The sequence below is a fragment of the Haemorhous mexicanus genome, chromosome 13 (assembly GCF_027477595.1).
Source record: "Haemorhous mexicanus isolate bHaeMex1 chromosome 13, bHaeMex1.pri, whole genome shotgun sequence".
In the NCBI taxonomy this organism is placed as follows: domain Eukaryota; kingdom Metazoa; phylum Chordata; class Aves; order Passeriformes; family Fringillidae; genus Haemorhous; species Haemorhous mexicanus.
The window spans coordinates 4,398,393-4,416,892 of NC_082353.1; the positions used below are offsets into that span (position 1 = coordinate 4,398,393).

The window sequence follows — 18,500 nt, forward strand, 5'->3', positions numbered from 1 at the left end:
GTTCCCAGGCAATCGATGTGATGTCCCAGCACAACCCTGCTGAAATCAAAGGCTGAGCCTGCTGCAGTGGCCTGGAAATTGGGTCCTGTGTGTGCAGAAGGAAAAACTACAAGGATGTTTCGTGTTTTAGGGAAGAGGGCCCTTTGAGAGTGTGTTCTTCTTGGGAAAGCTGGAATTCATTGAGACACTGCTGCCATCCTCCATTCCCAAAGCAGGGCAGGGAACAGACTTGCCTCTAGGCACCACAACCAAAGGATAAGACTTGTCTTTTCTTTTAAGGCACAAAACTTAAAAGCCTGGAATAGTCTTTTGTGCCTGTGACTCTCAGATCCCAGGGCATGTTTAGGTTCTTTTAGGGTTTCCTTTTCTGCACTCAGGACCAGAAGTAGATTTTTCTAGGCTGGTGGGGAGGGCAAAGTGCCTATCTCATGTTTCCATGTGGTTCTCTGGGCTCAGGCATGAACAGAGCCTGTGCTGAGTTCCTGCCTTGAAGTATGGATCTAAAATTGAAAATAAACCCTTACACCACTTTTAGTGGTACCTTCAGTGGCCAGGGAAGGGTTTGGCTGTCACTGCCTTGGAGCAGCTCCTGTCCTGCTGTCCCTGTGGTAACCATTTACTGTGTCAGCATGTCTCACATCTAAGGGCTGTGGCAGTTTTGTGTCCCAAACTCCTTACAGAGATTGTTATTTCACATTGCCCTTGTAGCTTGTCTGAGCCTGATGCCAAAGTGGAAATACAAGGGCAGTGTTGTTATTTATTGGTTTTCATGGCTCTCATATCTGCTCTGCCCCAGCTGTGTGTAGGAATAGCTTTGTCATATTCCTGTGAAATAGCAGGGAGATCTGTTCCCACCCTATGGCTGCAATAGGAGTATAGAGAAAAAACTCCTTCATTTCCTCATGCAGACTGAACCTGAGTGGTGCAGGCATCACCAGAAGCTGTCCTGCCTGTCCCTGCAGTGTCCCTTTCCCAGCCTGTCCCTCTGGCAGGCTGGAGCCTCCTCTTTCTGTATTGATGGAAAATGCATCAAGCTGAATATATTTCTGAAACAACTTGTTTCTGGCAGGTTGTTCATTCTAAAAATATATTTATTTCTAATTGCTGAGCGGAATGCTTAATGAATTCTTCCTTCCCAAGAACAATTAATCAAAGAAATGATTTAGGGTTGGCACTTGCTCCCCCAGGGCTCAATGGCTTTGTTCCAGTAGAGCAGGGCAAGTCCAGCCCATAGTGGAAAAGATTTATCTGAGCATTTTTCATGGTGCCCATCACTGTTTGTCTGCCTGTCCCTGGCACTCTGTGTGTTGGAGGAGCAGCACTGCACAGCAGGGTCACAGCAAGTTTACAGAGTCCTCCTTATCCTGGTGAGAGAAGAGGCTGCAGCTCCAGCTTGCTCTGGAAGGTTTCCTGATGGGAGCAAGTGGCTGGAGAGGACTCTGTGGGTCACAGACCCTGCCAATTTAATAGAGGAGAACCCCCTGGGAACCCCCACCACACCACAAGTCAGAAAGTTTGCAGTGTGTCCTGGAAAGAGCAGGAGAGATGCAGCAGCATCCCAGGTGTTGGCAGAGGGCAGGGAGGTGCTGGGTGGAAGTGCCTGGATCCCCAGCACTGCTCCCATGCTCCTTCCCAGGAGTGTGTGTAGCACATTCCGTGCCACACAGGCAGGAAAAGCCCAATTTCCTCCTGCCAGTCTCACAGGAGGGGAAAGGCCTTAAATGTCCAGAATGTGGCCACTGAATTCTTTATATTGTGTCTAACTGTGATTGAGAGCATCCTCTGTGGGCAGGTGTGTGGCTGTTCTTTCTGGGGAGGATGTATTTCACACATCCACTGCCTGAGGTTTTCATTCTGCTGTCCCAGGCTGTGCACCAAGCCCTGCTCCTTCTCCCTCAGTTCCTGCTGTGTTTCCTCATTCCAGTCAGCCCAGCCCAGGAGCATTTGGAGGGACACTACCAGTTCCTCAGGACCTGGGAGGGGCTTTGGGGGATGTGAAGCTCAGAGCTCGGTGCCCTTCACACTCTGGACTGGATGGCAGAATTCCTGCTCTCTCCTCTCCCTTCTGTTGAGGGAGTGAGGCCCTCTGCAGTATCCACCCCTCTGTGCCTCAATTTCCCAGCTGGCAGATGCTGTTGGGGAGACTCAGGCACCTGCCCTAAAAAGCTTTGAGGTCAAAAGGGAGCCAGTCTCTGGGGAGCTACTCAGTGCTTCAGTAAGGCAGTAATTAATTCAGCAGCCATTCCAGGGGAGGGATAGTGGATTCACGTGGATGCCTTAGGTAAGCACAGCCTCAGTACAGTATGTTTCTTCTGAGACTGAAAATAATCAGAAGCAATTGGACTTTTTTTTTTTTTTTTCTTAACTGCTGCATTTTTAGAGGGTGATTCATCTCTTGTCTGGGGTCTGGGCTACCTGAGTAGCCCCAAGATCCCAGCAGCATTAGTCTTTTTGAGGATTCATTGTGCTCCATTGCAGCCTGAATAACTCATTACAAACAAGAGTCTGATGTGAGCAGCAGGAGAGCTGGGCAGGGGAAGCATTTTGTGCTTTGGAAGCTGAAGTACACACAGGCAGTACCTGCCTTGTTACCTTTTCAGGTGCCTTACTCCTTCCCCCCCACTCCTTCCCCATGGCAGGAGGCTGTGGCACCGCTGGGTGTGAACCTTGTCTGGAGCAGTGCTGCCAGCAGGGACATTTCCCACCAGGGCTAAAGGATGTAAATCAGTGAGGATTCCCAGAAAGTGATGTGGATCACGAGGAGCTGAAGATCTGAAACACAACAGAGTATGTGCTCCATCCATCCCAATCCGTGCTCCTCAAACATTGCTCCTTTGGCACTGCCTCCAGGACTTCAGCCATATTCACTGGGTGCACAAAATCCACATTAGAACCTGGCCATCCGCGTTGGCCAGAGTGTGTTTAACCCCAACACCACACTGGGATTTGCCCAGGAGTGATCCCACTCCTGCAGGAGTTCTTCAGCTGTGCTGTGTAACCCTCAAGGCTGAGGGGAGCTGTCCTTGCCAGGGGTGACAGCCACATGCAGCCAGCACCTTCTGTCACTCTGGCTTTCCTGTCCTCACTGAACGTGTGCTTTAGGAAGTTTGGAGCCTTTACAGGGAGGCAGCTTTGAATATGATCATTGCAGCAGACCACTGGAAACCCCAAACTGCTTTCTGTCACCTTTTCTGGCAGCTTTGAGCATTCCTGTGCTGCCATTAGCCAGGACAGAGGTCTGAGTTTTGTCCCTGCCCCATCTGGCTTGCCCAGAGCTCACCCAGCAGGAATGTGTGCATGGTGCTGAGGTCTGGCAGATGCTGTTGCCTGTCTCAGACATAAATCCTGGGAGCTGTGCAAGCTGGAGAGAGGCTGAGAGAGCACGTGTGCCTGGGAGCAGAGCTGGAGTAAATCATGCAGCTGAACAGCAGCTTCAGGTTTGATCCATCCTCAGGCACTGGGAGCTCTCCTGGTGCTTTCTGGGCTTTCCTTGTGGGGTGGCTGATGTGACTGACCTAAGGCTCAGCTGGGCACACACAATGTGGCACCTGGGTGAGTTCCCTGTGGGGGTGGTTGTCTTGGTGCTGCATGCTTCAGAGCAGCATGGTAACCTAAACCTGGGCTCTGCAGTCTTGAGGAGAGCTTGGATGTGGGAATGATCACAGAATCTCAGAATGGTTTGGCTTGGAAAGAGTCTTAAAGCTCATCCCATCCCAGCCCTGCCATGGGCGAGGCCACCTTTCGTTGTCCAAGGCTGCTCCCAGCCCTGTCCAACCTGGCCTTGGGCACTGCCAGGGATCCAGGGGCAGCCACAGCTGCTTCTGGGCACCCTCTGCCAGGGCCTGCCCACCCTCCCAGGGAACAATTCCTTCCCAATATCCCATCCATGCCTGCCCTCTGGCAGTGGGAAGCCATTAAGGGACCCCAGTTTCCTGTGGGGGCCCTGTGAGTCCCAACCCTCTGGAGCTGGAGCACAGCAATGCCCCCGAGGAGCATTTTTAGCATCTCGAGTGGTGGGAGGTCTTGTTCTCAGCTGGCAGATGACTTAGCAGGGTTTGTCACTTCCTTGGGGACAACTGCAGAGTATGAGGGCATAAATATGTCAGTGGAAGGCAGAAAGCACTGCAGTGTCCCCTCCACACCCCCCACTCCCCAAACTGTGATTCTTACCTAGTTGTGTGACTCATGTCATTTCTCTGCCTTGTTTTGGTGTTTAATTTTAGTAAATTTGGCTTCCTAGTGGTGAGAGTGACATCCTCAGCTCACATAAACCCAAATTATGTCAAGAAAGACATGTCAACACAAAACAGTTTAGAAGCCAGCCTGTCATCCCTGTGACTTCCCAAGGAGATGAGTGTGGAAGGTCCCTGGTGTCGGTGACGTGTGTCCTGTGCCACTCTTGGAGCAGCTCTGAGCTGAGACATCCCCAGAGCCCCCTGCCCTGGGCTGAGCTCAGCCTGGGCAGCAGGGCAGGGGGGGATTCTGCCCCTCTGCCCCTCTCAGGTGAGAGCCCACCTGCAGAGCTGCCCCAGCCCTGGGGCCAGCACAGGAGGGACCTGGAGCTGCTGGAGCCAGGCCAGAGGAGGCTCCTGGATCATCAGAGGGATGGAGCAGCTGTGCTGGGAGAGTTGGGACTGTTCCCAGTGACCTCTCTGTGGCCTTGCAGTGCCTGAAGGAGCTGACAAGAGGGACGGAGAGGGACTTTGGACAAGGGATGGTGGGACAAGGCAGGGTTAGATGGGATATTGGGAAGGAATTCCTCCCTGTGAGGGTGGGCAGGCCCTGGCACAGGGTGCCCAGAGCAGCTGTGGCTGCCCCTGCATCCCTGGCAGTGTCCAGGGCCAGGTTGGAGGACCCTGGGACGGTGGAAAGTGTCCGTGCCCATGGCAGGGTTGGCACTGGGTGGGCTCTAAGGACCCTTCAGCCAAACCTCTCTGATTCTGTGATGATATGATAGATACCTGCAGCATCTATAGACAGTCATTTCCCTTCCTGTCCCTGTGTGCAAACCAAGCCCTTCCCCAAGCCTGCTGCTCTTTGAGACAGCTCAGAGCTCCCTGGTGCACATCCTCCCTGCCTGGGGTTTGACTCATGGATGGTGGACATGGGCCAGGGCCTGAACTTCATCATGTCACAACTTAGGCATGTCTTTAGGCTTTAATCCTTCACATTCCACAACATGTTCCTGGTGGCCTGGAGGCTGCAGCCCTTATTGATCCATCCCTTCTCTACAACAGCAACATATGGCATGTTTCCATGGCAATAGGTCCCCCTGAAGGGGCTTCCTTCCCTTCCTCACTTTATTGGTCCTTTTCCTTATTAAATCATCAGAGAGAAATGCACACAGGAGAAGGGTCAATGTGTGGATCAATGGGCAGCAAACAAAGAGGAACTTTTCCATATTCATACAAGCAGGAGATTTCAGGAGATCAAACAAGGCAGAATTGTCAGGCCCTGAGGTGGCAGCTGATGCATAATGTGTTCTAGGAACTCTGCAATCAATACACATCCAACACCTTGGAGACCCCTGGGATTCAGCTGCAGGTGGGCAGGGAAGGGGAATCCACAAATGTTTGTGAGTGCAGTGGGGTGGGGCATGAAGAGAGGTTAACTCTGCTTTGTGCTAGCCCTGCAGCTTTGGCAGAATGGTGCTGGATTCTCTACCCATGGAGGGTGTGGGGTGGGAGGTTCCTTCCTTCTGGTGGGGTCTGGTGGGCCAGCCATGGAGTGCAACCTGCTTTGTGCAATTGTGTGACCCAAAATGCTCTGAGAGTCCTCTGGATATGGGGCTGATGGTGGCTGCACTGCCCTGCTTCCCTTCCCAAGGAATCCTGTAAACCTCCCAGTGAATCTGTACCATTCCATCCTCAGATGGTGTCTCCAGCCCCTGCTGCAGTGAATTCCCACTGCAGGACAGTTATATCCGTGCTCACCTCCGTGGTGCTGTGAGAACAATAAATTGTCTGGGTTCAGTGTGTAAATGCTGCTCCTTTGGGCCTTCACACAGAGGAGGGATAGGCTTTCCTAGGAGTAGGACCATAAAAATTTCACTGCTTCTGCAGCTTGTTGCAGGGGAATTCTCCATGAGATATTAATAGCTGTGTCCAAGCAAGTGAGAAAATATTAATAATTCTGCTTTAGTCAGAAATGGGATGTGTGCTCTCTTGGCCTCCGTGCTCCAAATTTAGAGCCGGAACAAACCGAGTCTCTTGTGGCTATCTGTGGTTCTGGGAGAGAAATGAAATCTTGTGTATTTTTACTTTTCTGGGAAGACTGGGTTCTAAGTATAGATTTAAGATAGGCTTTAATTTGTTAGCTGGTAGCTGCAGGCAGGAAGGCAGCAGGAGCTGAGGACAGTGGGCAGTGGCTCCGTGGGGCCAAGTCCACGGGGACTTTGCTGAGCCTTGTGGAAGGGGTATGGTTCAGAGTGACTGGGAATGATAGTGCAGGAGCACCTTGGCTCTGGCTGGTCCACTTTCTCTGCAGAGCCAGGACTGGGAGCAGGTCTTCATCAAACTGAACATAAATCCTGGGAAATGCCTATCCAGGTCCTGTGGACCCCCTTGCAGGGTTAGGACCTCACAGATTGGATGGATCCTCATTATCCCAGGACAGATGCAAGACAGGCAGCAGCACTCCAGCCTCCAGGAGCCTTTCTGCAAACATGGTTTGCTCAATCCTTGAAACTGAGCTTAGGATGTGAGTTCACCCACCCTCAGAGGATCCATCTCACAGCTGGGATGCTGCTGTCCTGGCCATGGCACTTCAGTCCCATCCTCACTTCCCACTTGGCTGGAAGTGAACACACTTCTAAACAGGGGTGGCAGCATCCCTTCCACTGGCTTTTCACATGCTTGAACACCACTTCACGTGGGTGTGGTTGGTGACTGGTGCACTTGAGCACAAAGATAATGCACAGTGAGGGGTTTTCTGAGGCAGGAAAGCAGCAAACACAAGGAAGATGTTCCAGCAAAGTCGCTGAAGGTCAGGACTGTCTGTCTTGGCTGATTCATAAAGCCTCTTTCAAACTGAAATGGAGGCCAGGGAAGTGTTTGTGTCTCAGTGATTGGAGTTTCTGTGAAGGACAGTCAGCAGCAGCTTCTGGGGGCTCCTCTGGCAGCTCCCTGGGCACTGCTGAGTGTCCCACGTGTGGATGTTCTCCCTCCCTGCAGAGCCCACATGAGGGGAAGGTGTTGCCATCTCTCCTGAGATAATACTTAATAAAAAAGGCCCTGAGCACTGAGCTGTTCCTTCATTCTGGCAAACCCACTGCTTGGTGGATTGCCTTTGACATCAGCTCTGCTTTCCAGGTCCTCAGTTCTTCAGAATTCTCCAGCAAAATTCACTTTCACATGGATCCATAGAACAGCTTGGGTTGGAAGGGACCTTAAAGGTCATCCAGTGCCACCCCTGCCACGGGCAGGGACACCTTCCACTGTCTCAGGGTGCTCCAGGCCCTGTCCAGCCTGGCCTTGGGCACTGCCAGGGATCCAGGGGCAGCCAGAGCTGCTCTGGGCACCCTGTGCCAGGGCCTGCCCACCTCCACAGCCAGGAATTCCTTCCCATATCCCATCCATCCTTGCCCTCTGGCAGTGGGAAGCCATTCCCTGTGTCCTGTCCCTCCATCCCTTGTCCCCAGTCCCTCTCCAGCTCTCCTGGAGCCCCTTCAGGCCCTGGCAGGGGCTCTGAGGTTTCCCTGGAGCCTTCTCTAGTCCAGGTGAGCACCCCCAGCTCTGCCAGCCTGGCTCCAGAGCAGAGAGGCTCCACCCTCAGAGCATCTCCGTGGCCTCCTCTGGGCTCTCTCCAGCAGCTCCAGGTCCTCCCTGTGCTGGGACCCCAGGACTGAGGCAGCTCTGCAGGTGGGGTCTCACCTGAGAGAGGGGGCAGAGGGGCAGAATTCTCCCCTGCTGCTGGGGATCAGCCCAGGGCAGGGGGGTATTCAGGGCTGGGTCGTGTCCAGCTGTCACCCCCAGCACCCCCAGGTCCCTTTGTCCCAGGATGGCTCTCAATCCCTTCATCCCCAGCCTCCATTGATCCCAGGGCTGGCCCAGCACCAGCACTTGGCCTTCCAGGGTTTGCCGAGGCTCACACAGAGCCAGCTCTGCACCCAGGTCCCCCAGATGTCACCAGGTGTCTGTCCCTGCAGGCAGCCTGGCAGCAGTGGGTGCAGAGCAGAGGCAGCAGCTCGGACTGACAGAGTGCCCTGTGCTCTGTGAGTTAAAGAAAGGGCAGCACTCACAATGTACCCACTTCTAATTGCTTAAATCCATCAGTGCCCTCAAATGTGGTGTTTGCAAATTGTCAGCTATTACTGCTGGAATAAAAATATCTCTAAGTAATGTGTATATTGTATATATTTATATTTTTACAGTAAGAAAGGGAAGAAATTTCCCCTTTGCTGCTACTGATCAAATTATAGATTATAACATGGCTGGAAACCTCTCCTGAGTCTAGAGAACCACATTTGCTGGGTGGTGCTTCTACCTCTGAATGAGTTTCTTTAATCTTTGGTATCTCATAGTCTGTCTGTAATATAGGATGATAATACCTTCCTAATTATATCTGCTGGGATTTAATTAATGTTTGGACATTACTTTGAAAAATGTAGGGTGTTGATTATTGTTTAATAATGTAGTGTTAGATTTAAAAATTAATGATAGAGAAGCAATGAAAATACTTCCTTGCTTGGACTGCAAATGCCATCTCCAAGTATTACATAAGCAATAGCTTCCTTAATTTTCCACTTACCAAATCCATGTAATTATATTTTAAGGTAATAATATGAGCATATGTTCTAAAGTTGAAACATGGTTTGGAATTGGGCACTGCTGGGAGGAGATTAGGTGAGCAATTATGTAGATTGAAGATAATGTAAGTCAAAGGCTAAGTGCAGACCTTGGAGAATGTCTTGCCTGGGGTGAAACTGCCAGCTGAATTCATGGCAATTCTGTCAGGGACAGCACAGGAGCTTTAAGGAATCCAGATGCAAAGTGCTGCCAGGCCCACACCTGCTTTGTGCTGGGATCCCTCCCCATCAGCCACGTGCTGGTGTCAGCACTCCCACCCATCACTGTCACGGCCTTGTGCTCTGGCAGGGCACTCCTGTCCCATCCCACTGAGCCTGCAGCCAGCTGAGCCCCGCCAGGACCCAGGGAAGGGACATTCCCTGCCAGCTCCTGCTGGCACCTGAGAGGTGCTGGAGCATCCCTGGGGAGGTGCTGTGGGTGCAGCCCTTTCCCAGCCAGCTTTTCCATGCCTGGCAGTGCCCTGGGTTTGGTGCTCCCGAGTCCAGGAGCAGCTGGGAGCCAGCAGGGCTGCAGGAGAAGCAGGCATCCAGGAGATGCAGACATCCAGGAGAATCAGAGGTCCAGGAGATGCAGAGATCCAGGAGATGCAGAGGTCCAGGAGATGCAGAGATCCAGGAGATGCAGACATCCAGGAAAAGCAGGCATCCAGGAGATGCAGGCATCCAGGAGATGCAGAGATCCAGGAGATGCAGAGATTGAGGAAAAGCAGAGATTGAGGAGAAGCAGGCATCCAGGAGATGCAGACATCCAGGAGATGGAGAGATCCAGGAGATGCAGACATCCAGGAGATGCAGACATCCAGGAGAAGGAGGCATCCAGGAGATGCAGAGATTGAGGAGAAGCAGGCATCCAGGAGATGCAGACATCCAGGAGAAGGAGGCATCCAGGGGAATCTGGAGGAGGCTGGGCCCCAGCAGGCTCTCCTGTGCTGTCAGAATGCATGGTTAATTAGCAGTGCTCCCAGGGGCTTTAGTCAGGATGGCAGAGTATTTGCATAGATTGGTCAGAAGGAATTAAAACTGTTTGTTTTTTCCTTTAGCTGGGTCCTTTCCTATTACACAGCACTCAGAATATTTTTGTAACCCGTTTTACTCTTTTTCTGGTGAGTATTCATGGCAAAGAAGTTTCCAAGTGCACAGGTCTTTGAGTAAACTCTCTATAAATAAATTGATTCCTCCCACCAGGGAATTGCTGGACTCAGAGCTGGTTAAATGTCCTTTAGTGTGTTCAGAAGCAGTGAATCACCCTGTTCCTCCCTTTATCTCTAGGGCAGAGCTAAGTCTGTAACTCTCCAGCAGAAGCAGCCTGCTCCTATCTGGGAGAAGTGATGCTTCCAGAGGCAGGGAGGGATTTCCTTGTGCTTTTTCTCTTGCTCTCTCTGTTCAGCTGTCTCTGTGAATGGCTGTTCCTGGAGTCAACTTTGCTCCCACTGTGGCTCCAGGCACCCTGAGCTCCCCAATGTCACCGACATACTTTCTGAAAAATCCCTTCACCAGGATTTCTTCTCCTGGGAAGCTGGGAAGCTTCAGCTTCTCCACGTTTTGCTCCTCTGGAATGTGATTTGGAGAACTGTTCACCCAGCATGTGAATTGTTTTTAATTAATGACCAATCCTAGTCCAGCTGTGTCAGGACTCTGGTCAGTCCCAGGGTTTTTATTATAATTCTTGTCTAGCCTTCTAATGTATCCTTTCTCTTTCTTTAGTATAGTTTTGGTATATCATTTTCTTTTCACATGATACAATAAATCAACCTTCTGAGAACTTAGAATCAATTCTCATCTCTCACCTCTTCCTAAAACCAACAACAGCACAACAATTAATGACCACACCCTAATGCTCTTTCTAGAAGGTGATTTCTGTTTCCAGCCCCAGAGCACTCCTGGGAACTGCAGCACGACCTGTTTCCTGCCAGGCCACCTGATGCAGCGTGCATTCCAGAGCCAGGAAAGGCAGCTGCCACCCGCAGAGAAGGTTTCCAGCAGCTCAGAAGGGATTTAGGAGCACTTGCTTCCCAGCAGGCCGGGGATGGAGATTCCGGGTGGGACTCAGTAGGTGGCACTCTCTTTCTGGAGTCAGCACCGAGCCTTGGGACAGAGCTGGGCTTGGCTTTGGGCTTGCTTTGAACAAGCTGTGCTCAATAAGGAGCTGTTCTTGGGAGGTCAGCAGGGCTGGCCACGGGCTGGGAGCTCAGTTCCACTGCTGGGGAGAATCTCCTGTCCCCTGGCACTGCCAGGCTGGTGTGTTCTCATTTGTGCTTCTGCCCAGAGCTGGCTGCCCTTCAGCAGGAGCTGAAAACCCCAAAAAGCTTTGTTAATTTAGAGGTGAGGCCACTCAAGCCCATTTTCTCTGGACTGTGTAAGCACTATGGAGCCAGAACAGTTCAGAAGCCACAAATGCACAGGGTTTCAGTGCTGTTATGATCCAGTGATGCTGCCGAGCCTCTCACCTCTGGGATTCACTTCTTTCTCTTCCTCCAGTTCCTCACTTCCTGAGCTCATGCTCTAGAATTGCCCACGCTGCACCATGGAATGAAAAAGGAAATTTCATTTAATTGTAAAAAATTTCTTCCAAAAGCAATATTCCCAGCCTGCTAGTGTGCTCTAGGCAGAGCAGAAAGATGGTCCAGCATTCCAAACCCACAAACCAATACCTACAGAGTGCATAGGCTGTCACATCAGCTGAGTGGCACAGCAGTGCTTAAGGAGAACACATTCCTGAAGTGTCTGTGCCACAATAATTCTCAGATACATTCTGTTTAAATAATACATCAGGAATTAAGAGATCTGAGGTAGTGGTGCATGTTAAAATGTGATTTTCAGATCCAAGGAGAGTGCAGAGAGTAGGATGGAGTATAAAAACCAAGGGTGTTTGAACAAGACATCTGGTTTATATAGTGCTGCCTGTTCCCTGTGCTCTGAGCTGTTCAGTTGCACTGAGTCAACTGTAATAAAACAATACATTCATATTTATTAATTTTTTATGCAGGCTTTTGGAAACAGGAGGAGAAGTGAGAAGACAGGGCATCAGACATCCCAGAGATGCGTCTCTGTTAGGCTCTTTTGCAAACCATACCAATGGTTTCAGATCTGCTTAGGCTCAAAATCAGATTCAGGTCCTACCCCTTGCTTAGCCTCAGCCTTCCATGGACAGACCCCACGCTCCTCACTTTGCCATGTGGCTCCTCTGTGTGCAAGACAGGGATAATAACTCTGCCTCTCCTGGGTGCAGTGGAGCCAATTTCATCACTGTCAGCTCCGTGGAATCCCTGGGTGAAAGGAACAACAGAAATCCAGAAAACATGGGTTATTAATAGCTGGTGCTTGCCCTTACATACATCACATGCACCCTTAGTCATTGTGGCCAGTAATTTACAGGGAGGGGAAAGATGTTCCTGGGAGCAAATGCAAAATGACACTTGGATGGTATCAGACCTCTGAGGTGTTGTGGGCCCAGAGAGTCTAATTAATTCTAAATGCACTGATGGCACCCTGAGCAGATCTTATGTGGGTGAAATGGAAATGTGCAGGAGCTCTGCAAATCTTAATGGGAATTTTAACTCCCAGGCAGTTCACGTTGGAAAGGCAGGTGCTGGAGTTGGTGTGCTGGCTGAATTCTTGGTGTGTTCCAGCTTTTTCTGCCTCCTTCATAGAGCCCCAAGGTTGTCTCCTGCCTGACACCTTTATTAGAGGCATCACTGGGTACAGAAGTTTCCCTTCCCTGGTTTTAAGTGGTGGCTTTAAAGGTCAGAGCTGAGGGGCCATGGCAATAATGTGGAGTCAACAGAGCAGCCCTGAGGAGAGCTGTGCTCTAAGGGACACGTGCCAGTGGGGCTCAGCACTGACTGCCCTGCCCACCCTGCACACCCTGCTGCTGCAGGGCAGCTCAGGAGCAGCAGGCTGGGAGGGAGGAGCTGCAGGAGCTCAGGAACTGCTGCAAGGGAGGATGCAGGACAGCTGAGCACACTGGGCAGGGAGAGGCTGGGCTAGCAGGGGTTGCTGCAGTCAGGGGAAAGCATTTCACTGGCCTTGTGTGTGTGGGAGCCATCCTGCCACTGCTGGCCAGGCCCCCAAGTGTAGAAATCACCACCCAGCCTAAAAAAGAGGCACAAAAATGCAAAGATCTCAGAAGAAAGGCATTTACCTTCCCAGCACTGCAAACCTGGCCGTGCCAGGCTCATGCCATTAATTTGAAACTTGGGAAAACTCATTTTCTTTGGGCCTATCTCCTTGTGTATTCCCTAAGGGAAGTGAAGGATGGCTGGGAGGTTATTTATTTTCAGTAATAATGCACACACTGCTTCCAGACTTCCTGCTATTGTGTGATTATCCAGATTAATTGCCTGGGAAAGCTGCAGCATCATCTTGGGTCCTTATTAAGGAAGCTCACAGCACGGATTTATATTAATGCATATTGCTGGGTGCCACAGCCTTGCTCTTGGAGGCAGATGGACAAATCCCACTGCTGAGTGCTGCCAGCAGCCCTGTACCTGCAGACTGAGGGCCAGGAGGAGAGAGCTGAGGTCATTTTTAGAAAGCTCGTTAGTGAATAACTTTGCTTATTCTAAAATCAGTTCCCATCAGCCTCTGCTGAATGATTGTGAGAATTGCTGGGGTGCTGCTGGCTGCTGACCCTGCCTGGACATGGGCAAAGGCTGGAATCTTAAAGATGCTTTTAGGTGCTTTAAAGTGTTCTTACCAGGGTGAGAGACTCTAGACAGAGAAGGCTTTTAAGGTATATTCTGCCCTTTTGGTTTCCCTGCTGAGAGTTTAACAAACCATGCAGTTGCCTTGCTCTGAAAATCCTGTTCTGCAGCAGCTCAGCCTGGTCCAGGTTCCAGCCAAACAGCCCCTAAACAAGGTAGAGCTTGAAGGCCTTTAAAGCAAGTCCAGCTCTCCTGAAACATTTCAGGGATTTTGGCTGTAGAGGGTTAGACAGAGGAGCAGCATGTGCACACCCTTCAGCAGCCCAGCACTTCCCTCTGCTAAATCAGTGTCAGTGCAGGGTCACACTGATGCTCTCACTGCTGTTGAGGTGATTGCTCATCTCCTGTGACAAAGGGGTGGTTATTGTATTGATAACTAATGATACTAGGGTAGCTGTAACTAATATTGTATTAATAACTAATGATATTACAGTAGCTGATCCATAGTGCTCAGTGTGGGGCTGCTGGAAGTGCATCAGCATCTACATGTGACACATGAGGAGAGCACTGGAGCACCACTGTGCTGGGCAGTGAGGCTCCTCAGCAAGCTCTGAAACTGGGAAGGGGTTTAGTCCTCACTCTAGGGGAGTTTGGACCACATTGTCTCATTGTGCATCTGCGGGAAGTCTTTAAAAAATCCCAATCATATAAATTAGGGGTTCTGCTCAGACTGTGTGTGCCTTCACAACAAAACTGAGTGATACAGGAAGGGCCACTGGATAACACTGTGCTACCACTGGAGTGAAGATAAGCTTCCTGGAGACTGTGCTTCATGGAACAGGAGTTAAATGCTGGTGTTACTGTCCTAAGGAATAGAATGGGTATCTCCAGGCATGTGACTCCAGGCTTTATTGATTGTTCTGTACAACACAGGAGCCTGTAGAGCGTGGGCTAAACTCCTGGAGTCCAGCTCGGCAGGAATCTGAACTGAAGGCTGGAGATGAGAGCACAGGCTCCAGCTCCATCCTGATCCCAGAGCTGTCAGTGCTGGCTGCTTCTAAAGCAGGATCAGCCAGCAGGAGCACAGCCTGGTGGTTTAACCCCACATGGCTTTATTGACACACAAGCTCTGAGGCCTCCCCAGCCCTCCTTCTTTCCTTACCCACAGGTTTTTCAGTCTCTCCCCAGGCAGCTCCCAGGTCCCAGGAAGGTGCTCAAGCAGGCATGCCCAGCCCTGGCTTAGCTCCTTTGTGAGCCCTCGAAGGCAGAGCAGGAGTGTTCCTCTGATATTAATTAGTCAATTAGCAGCTTGTGCAGTGTGTGTGCTCGGGCGCAGCAGCAGAGCCCAGGGGATGACTGACAGCAGAGATGGATGAGTTCATCAGTGCAGCTGACCCGGGCTCCCCCAGCTCCTGCTCTGTGCCTGATCTCACATGTCTCTGTCTTGCTGTCCAGGTTTTACTGGGATCTGACCATGCTGCTGCTGATGGTAGGGAACCTGATCATCATCCCTGTGGGCATCACTTTCTTCAAGGATGAAAACACCACCCCGTGGATTGTCTTCAACGTGGTCTCGGACACGTTCTTCCTCATCGACCTTGTCCTCAACTTCCGGACAGGCATCGTGGTGGAGGACAACACCGAGATCATCCTGGACCCGCAGAGGATCAAGATGAAGTACCTGAAGAGCTGGTTTGTGGTGGATTTTATCTCCTCCATCCCCGTGGACTACATCTTCCTGATCGTGGAGACGCGCATCGACTCCGAGGTGTACAAGACGGCGCGGGCCCTGCGCATCGTGCGCTTCACCAAGATCCTGAGCCTGCTGCGCCTGCTGCGCCTCTCCCGCCTCATCCGCTACATCCACCAGTGGGAGGAGGTGAGACAGCCCCAGGCTCTGCCTGCCAGCTCTGCTCTCCCACAGCTGCTTTCCTGTAATGCCCCTTCTCCTTCCTGCCCCTTGTGTCACGGCCTGATGCTTTGTTGGAGCAGGTTCCTGAGGGAATTCTGCAGGTTGTGGGCTCTGGGATTGGCATCTGTGTGATCTGTGGAGATGCTGCGTGGGCTGGCAGGAGGGTGGGCACAGGTGGGCCCCTTGCAGGAATTGTGTAGCTGGTGAGCAGAGCAATCATCCAGACAGCAAGGGCTTGCCCTCTCAGAGCCCCCAAAGGTCCAGGAACAGCTCTGAGGAAAGGGCTGGAGACAGCTGATTTGCAGAATCTGTGGCATCTGTTTGCCATCTGCTGCTTCTCTGTGCTTATCTCTTGAGTGAAAAGATAAGCATGGGCATGTGTTGGAACCCTCTTGCTTTCTATATATTCTCTGACACTATGCTAAGGGAAAAAGGAAGGAGGAGCAGACAAAGGTCTGGTGAAAAGCAAGATCCCCACAAGCCCAGGACCCTGTGTTGCTCCCATGGGGAATTCCAGGATGCAGGATGAGTTGTCAGGAATAATGTGGGTGAAGCCACAACCTTGCAAGTAGCTTGAAAATCAGTTGTTTTTCTACTGTCTCCGTGCTCTCCAAAGCAGAGAGAAAGCTCCCTGCATCTCTCTCCACATGTCAGGAGCATATTTTCAGGACAAGGAAAGCTGGTCAGGGCAATTTCATCTTCGTCCCCATACTTTGTGTTGTGCTTTGGAGCAGAGCCTGCTGGAGAGCATGATCTAATGCAGGGCATGCTCCTGGGAATGTGAAGGAGAAGCAGCCATGCAAGTCATGGCTCGATTGCAGCGAGCTGTCACAACAGTAATTCATGATAGAGCTGAGCCTTTCCCTCCTCCAAGCAGCCCACACTCACAGGGAGAGAGAGCACTGGGGCATGCTTCACAAATCTCAGGCTTCATCCTTGTGGTGTTACCATTTGTGAGGGCTTCACTTAGAGCAAAGCCTCGTTGAGCTCTGGGATAACACTGGGCAGGTGCTGGGGAGAGGCAGCCCCAGCCCTCAGATCTATAATTTATATTCATTCACTCCTTGGTGCAGGCAGGAGTGCACACAGAGAAGAACAAAGCACAGCTGTCCTTCTGGGGTGACTCAGTGAGTCAGGGGCTGAGCAGGCACTGACATCTCTCCAGGTGTGCTGGCCTGTCCTGTGGTTGCTTTGCTTCCCTCTCCTCTAATCCGAGCGGCTCAACAGAGGCGAGGTGGTGGCTCAGGCTCTCCACAGATTGACAGGCACCCACAGCAGTGCCCAGCTCCCTGCTTGCTTCCCTCTGCTCCTTGACTTCCCTTCCAGGAGGTGCTTGGAGAGGACTGAATTATATTTGCTGTTTTGTACTGAATTTGTTTTGAAAATGACAAGACAGAAGCAGATCAGTGTTTTTCCCTCTCTCACTTCTTGTAGCTTGACTGAGCAGCCATTCCCAGCTTCTGTCTCCGGTGCCATTCCAGGGATGCTGTTCCCAAGCTGCTGTCCTGGGCCCTGGCACAGCACAGCTCAGTGCCCTCTGGGGCACAGGCTCCCCAGGGTGGGGCAGAGCTGCCAGGGCAGGGCAGCACTGCTGCTGGTTGCAGTTTGGGACTGCAATGCAGACTCTGTGTGCGCTGCAGAGCCCTAACAGCAAACACCGCGGGCTGTGTCAAACTGGGCTCAGCCCAGGCTGCAGTTCCTGGAGAGACTTTGACACCGGGACCTTCTCCAGCTGCCACACCGGGGAGGGGTGATCCCCTGTCATTGGTGCAGTGCCTGCCACAGAACAGAGGGGAGACAGGGAGGGGGAGTGCTGCTTCATCCTTGCGTGGGAGTTGTGCTCCTGCAGCCACACTGGCAGCTCTCTTCCTCTGAAGTGCCTACAGATGATCCCTGTCTGAAAGGCCACATTCATCTTTCCTCCCTGCACCCATCACTGCTGATCTGGGAGTGCCAGGACAGAGCAGTGCTGGACCAGTCTTACCATGGGTGTGCAGGAGGTTGCTGTGCACAGCTAAAGAAGGAGGAGGACTTGGGAGAGGGGTGGTGCTGCAGGTCTGGTCTCTGTGGTCCCCCCCTCCTACTCCATGCCTCATCAGCTGGCAGTGTCTCTTTAGCTCTTTGCTTCTGAGCAGATCAGCTCTGAGGAGATGTGAGCAGGGTGTGCTGGGCCTCTGCAGAGGAGTGTGTGCCCTAGGGGAGCATGGGCAGGGCAGAGGGGCATGGCCAGAGAGGGATCACCACGGCATTGTGTGAGGGCAGAGCACCCCCTCACTGCACAAAGCTGGGCCAGTCCCTTCCCGTGGAGGCAGGGGCCCAGCACACACAGTGCCCTCCTCACTCAGCTCCTTGTGTTGCTGGAGTGAGGGCAGGGATCAGGAGGCACTTCCCAAGCTGCCAGCAGCCTCTCCCTTCATTCCCCTGCAACTGTCCATGCTCTGCATGAATTTATCTCCGAGGCTGCAGTGAGCAGGAGCAGCCTTCTCCAGGGCTGCAGTGCTGTAAAGCAGCCAGGCACTCACCAGTTCCACATCAGCGCTGCTCAGGAGTCTGTGGGCGCCAGAGCTGGGGCTGCAAGTCCCAGCAGCCTCTGCCATCCTCCCCAGATCCCAGAGAGCTGCTCTGGGGATACAGCTGGGCAAACAACCTGAAGAGAAAAGGGAAGGCAAAAGGCAAGAAAAACAATCTAAGGCACTCATGTTCGCTGGAGTATGAAAATAAGCTTAATTCCAAATGTAGCAGTTTCATTTGCATGATGCATTTTGCATGAGTGGTCCCACGAATGAATTTACCAGAAGGGCACAGTATAAATAGAGTCTTTTTGAAGTGTCTGTCGTGTCTCCCCTGCATTTGGGAGCTTGATTGCAGTGTAGGCAGCTGCACTCACACTGCCTGGGCTCTGGCTTGCCTCACATCTGTATCACCAGCCCCAGTGGTGTTCCCTGGAGTTCCCCAGGTGAGAGCAAACAGGGCTGCTCCAGCCAGGCCTTGTCTTCCCCAGAGAAACTGTTGTTATCTCAGCCTTTCTTTGGGGTACCCAGCTTGGTCAGTGGTTCCTGGACCTGCAGCACATGGTCCCAGGGTCAGCTGTCCCACTGTCCCACTGTCCCAGGGTTAGGGAGCTGGGTCTCCCCACTGC

General features: G+C 51.9%; 1 protein-coding gene across 1 annotated transcript in view; it reads left to right on the forward strand.

Annotated features, from left to right (window-relative positions):
• The window catches only part of HCN4 (hyperpolarization activated cyclic nucleotide gated potassium channel 4), a 102,033-nt gene that overhangs the window by 14,862 nt on the left and 68,671 nt on the right, over positions 1-18,500 (forward strand). Inside the window, exon 2 of the mRNA XM_059857965.1 lies at positions 14,905-15,328. Within this exon, the coding sequence (XP_059713948.1) occupies positions 14,905-15,328 (424 nt within the window). The remainder of the gene's footprint in view (positions 1-14,904; positions 15,329-18,500) is intronic.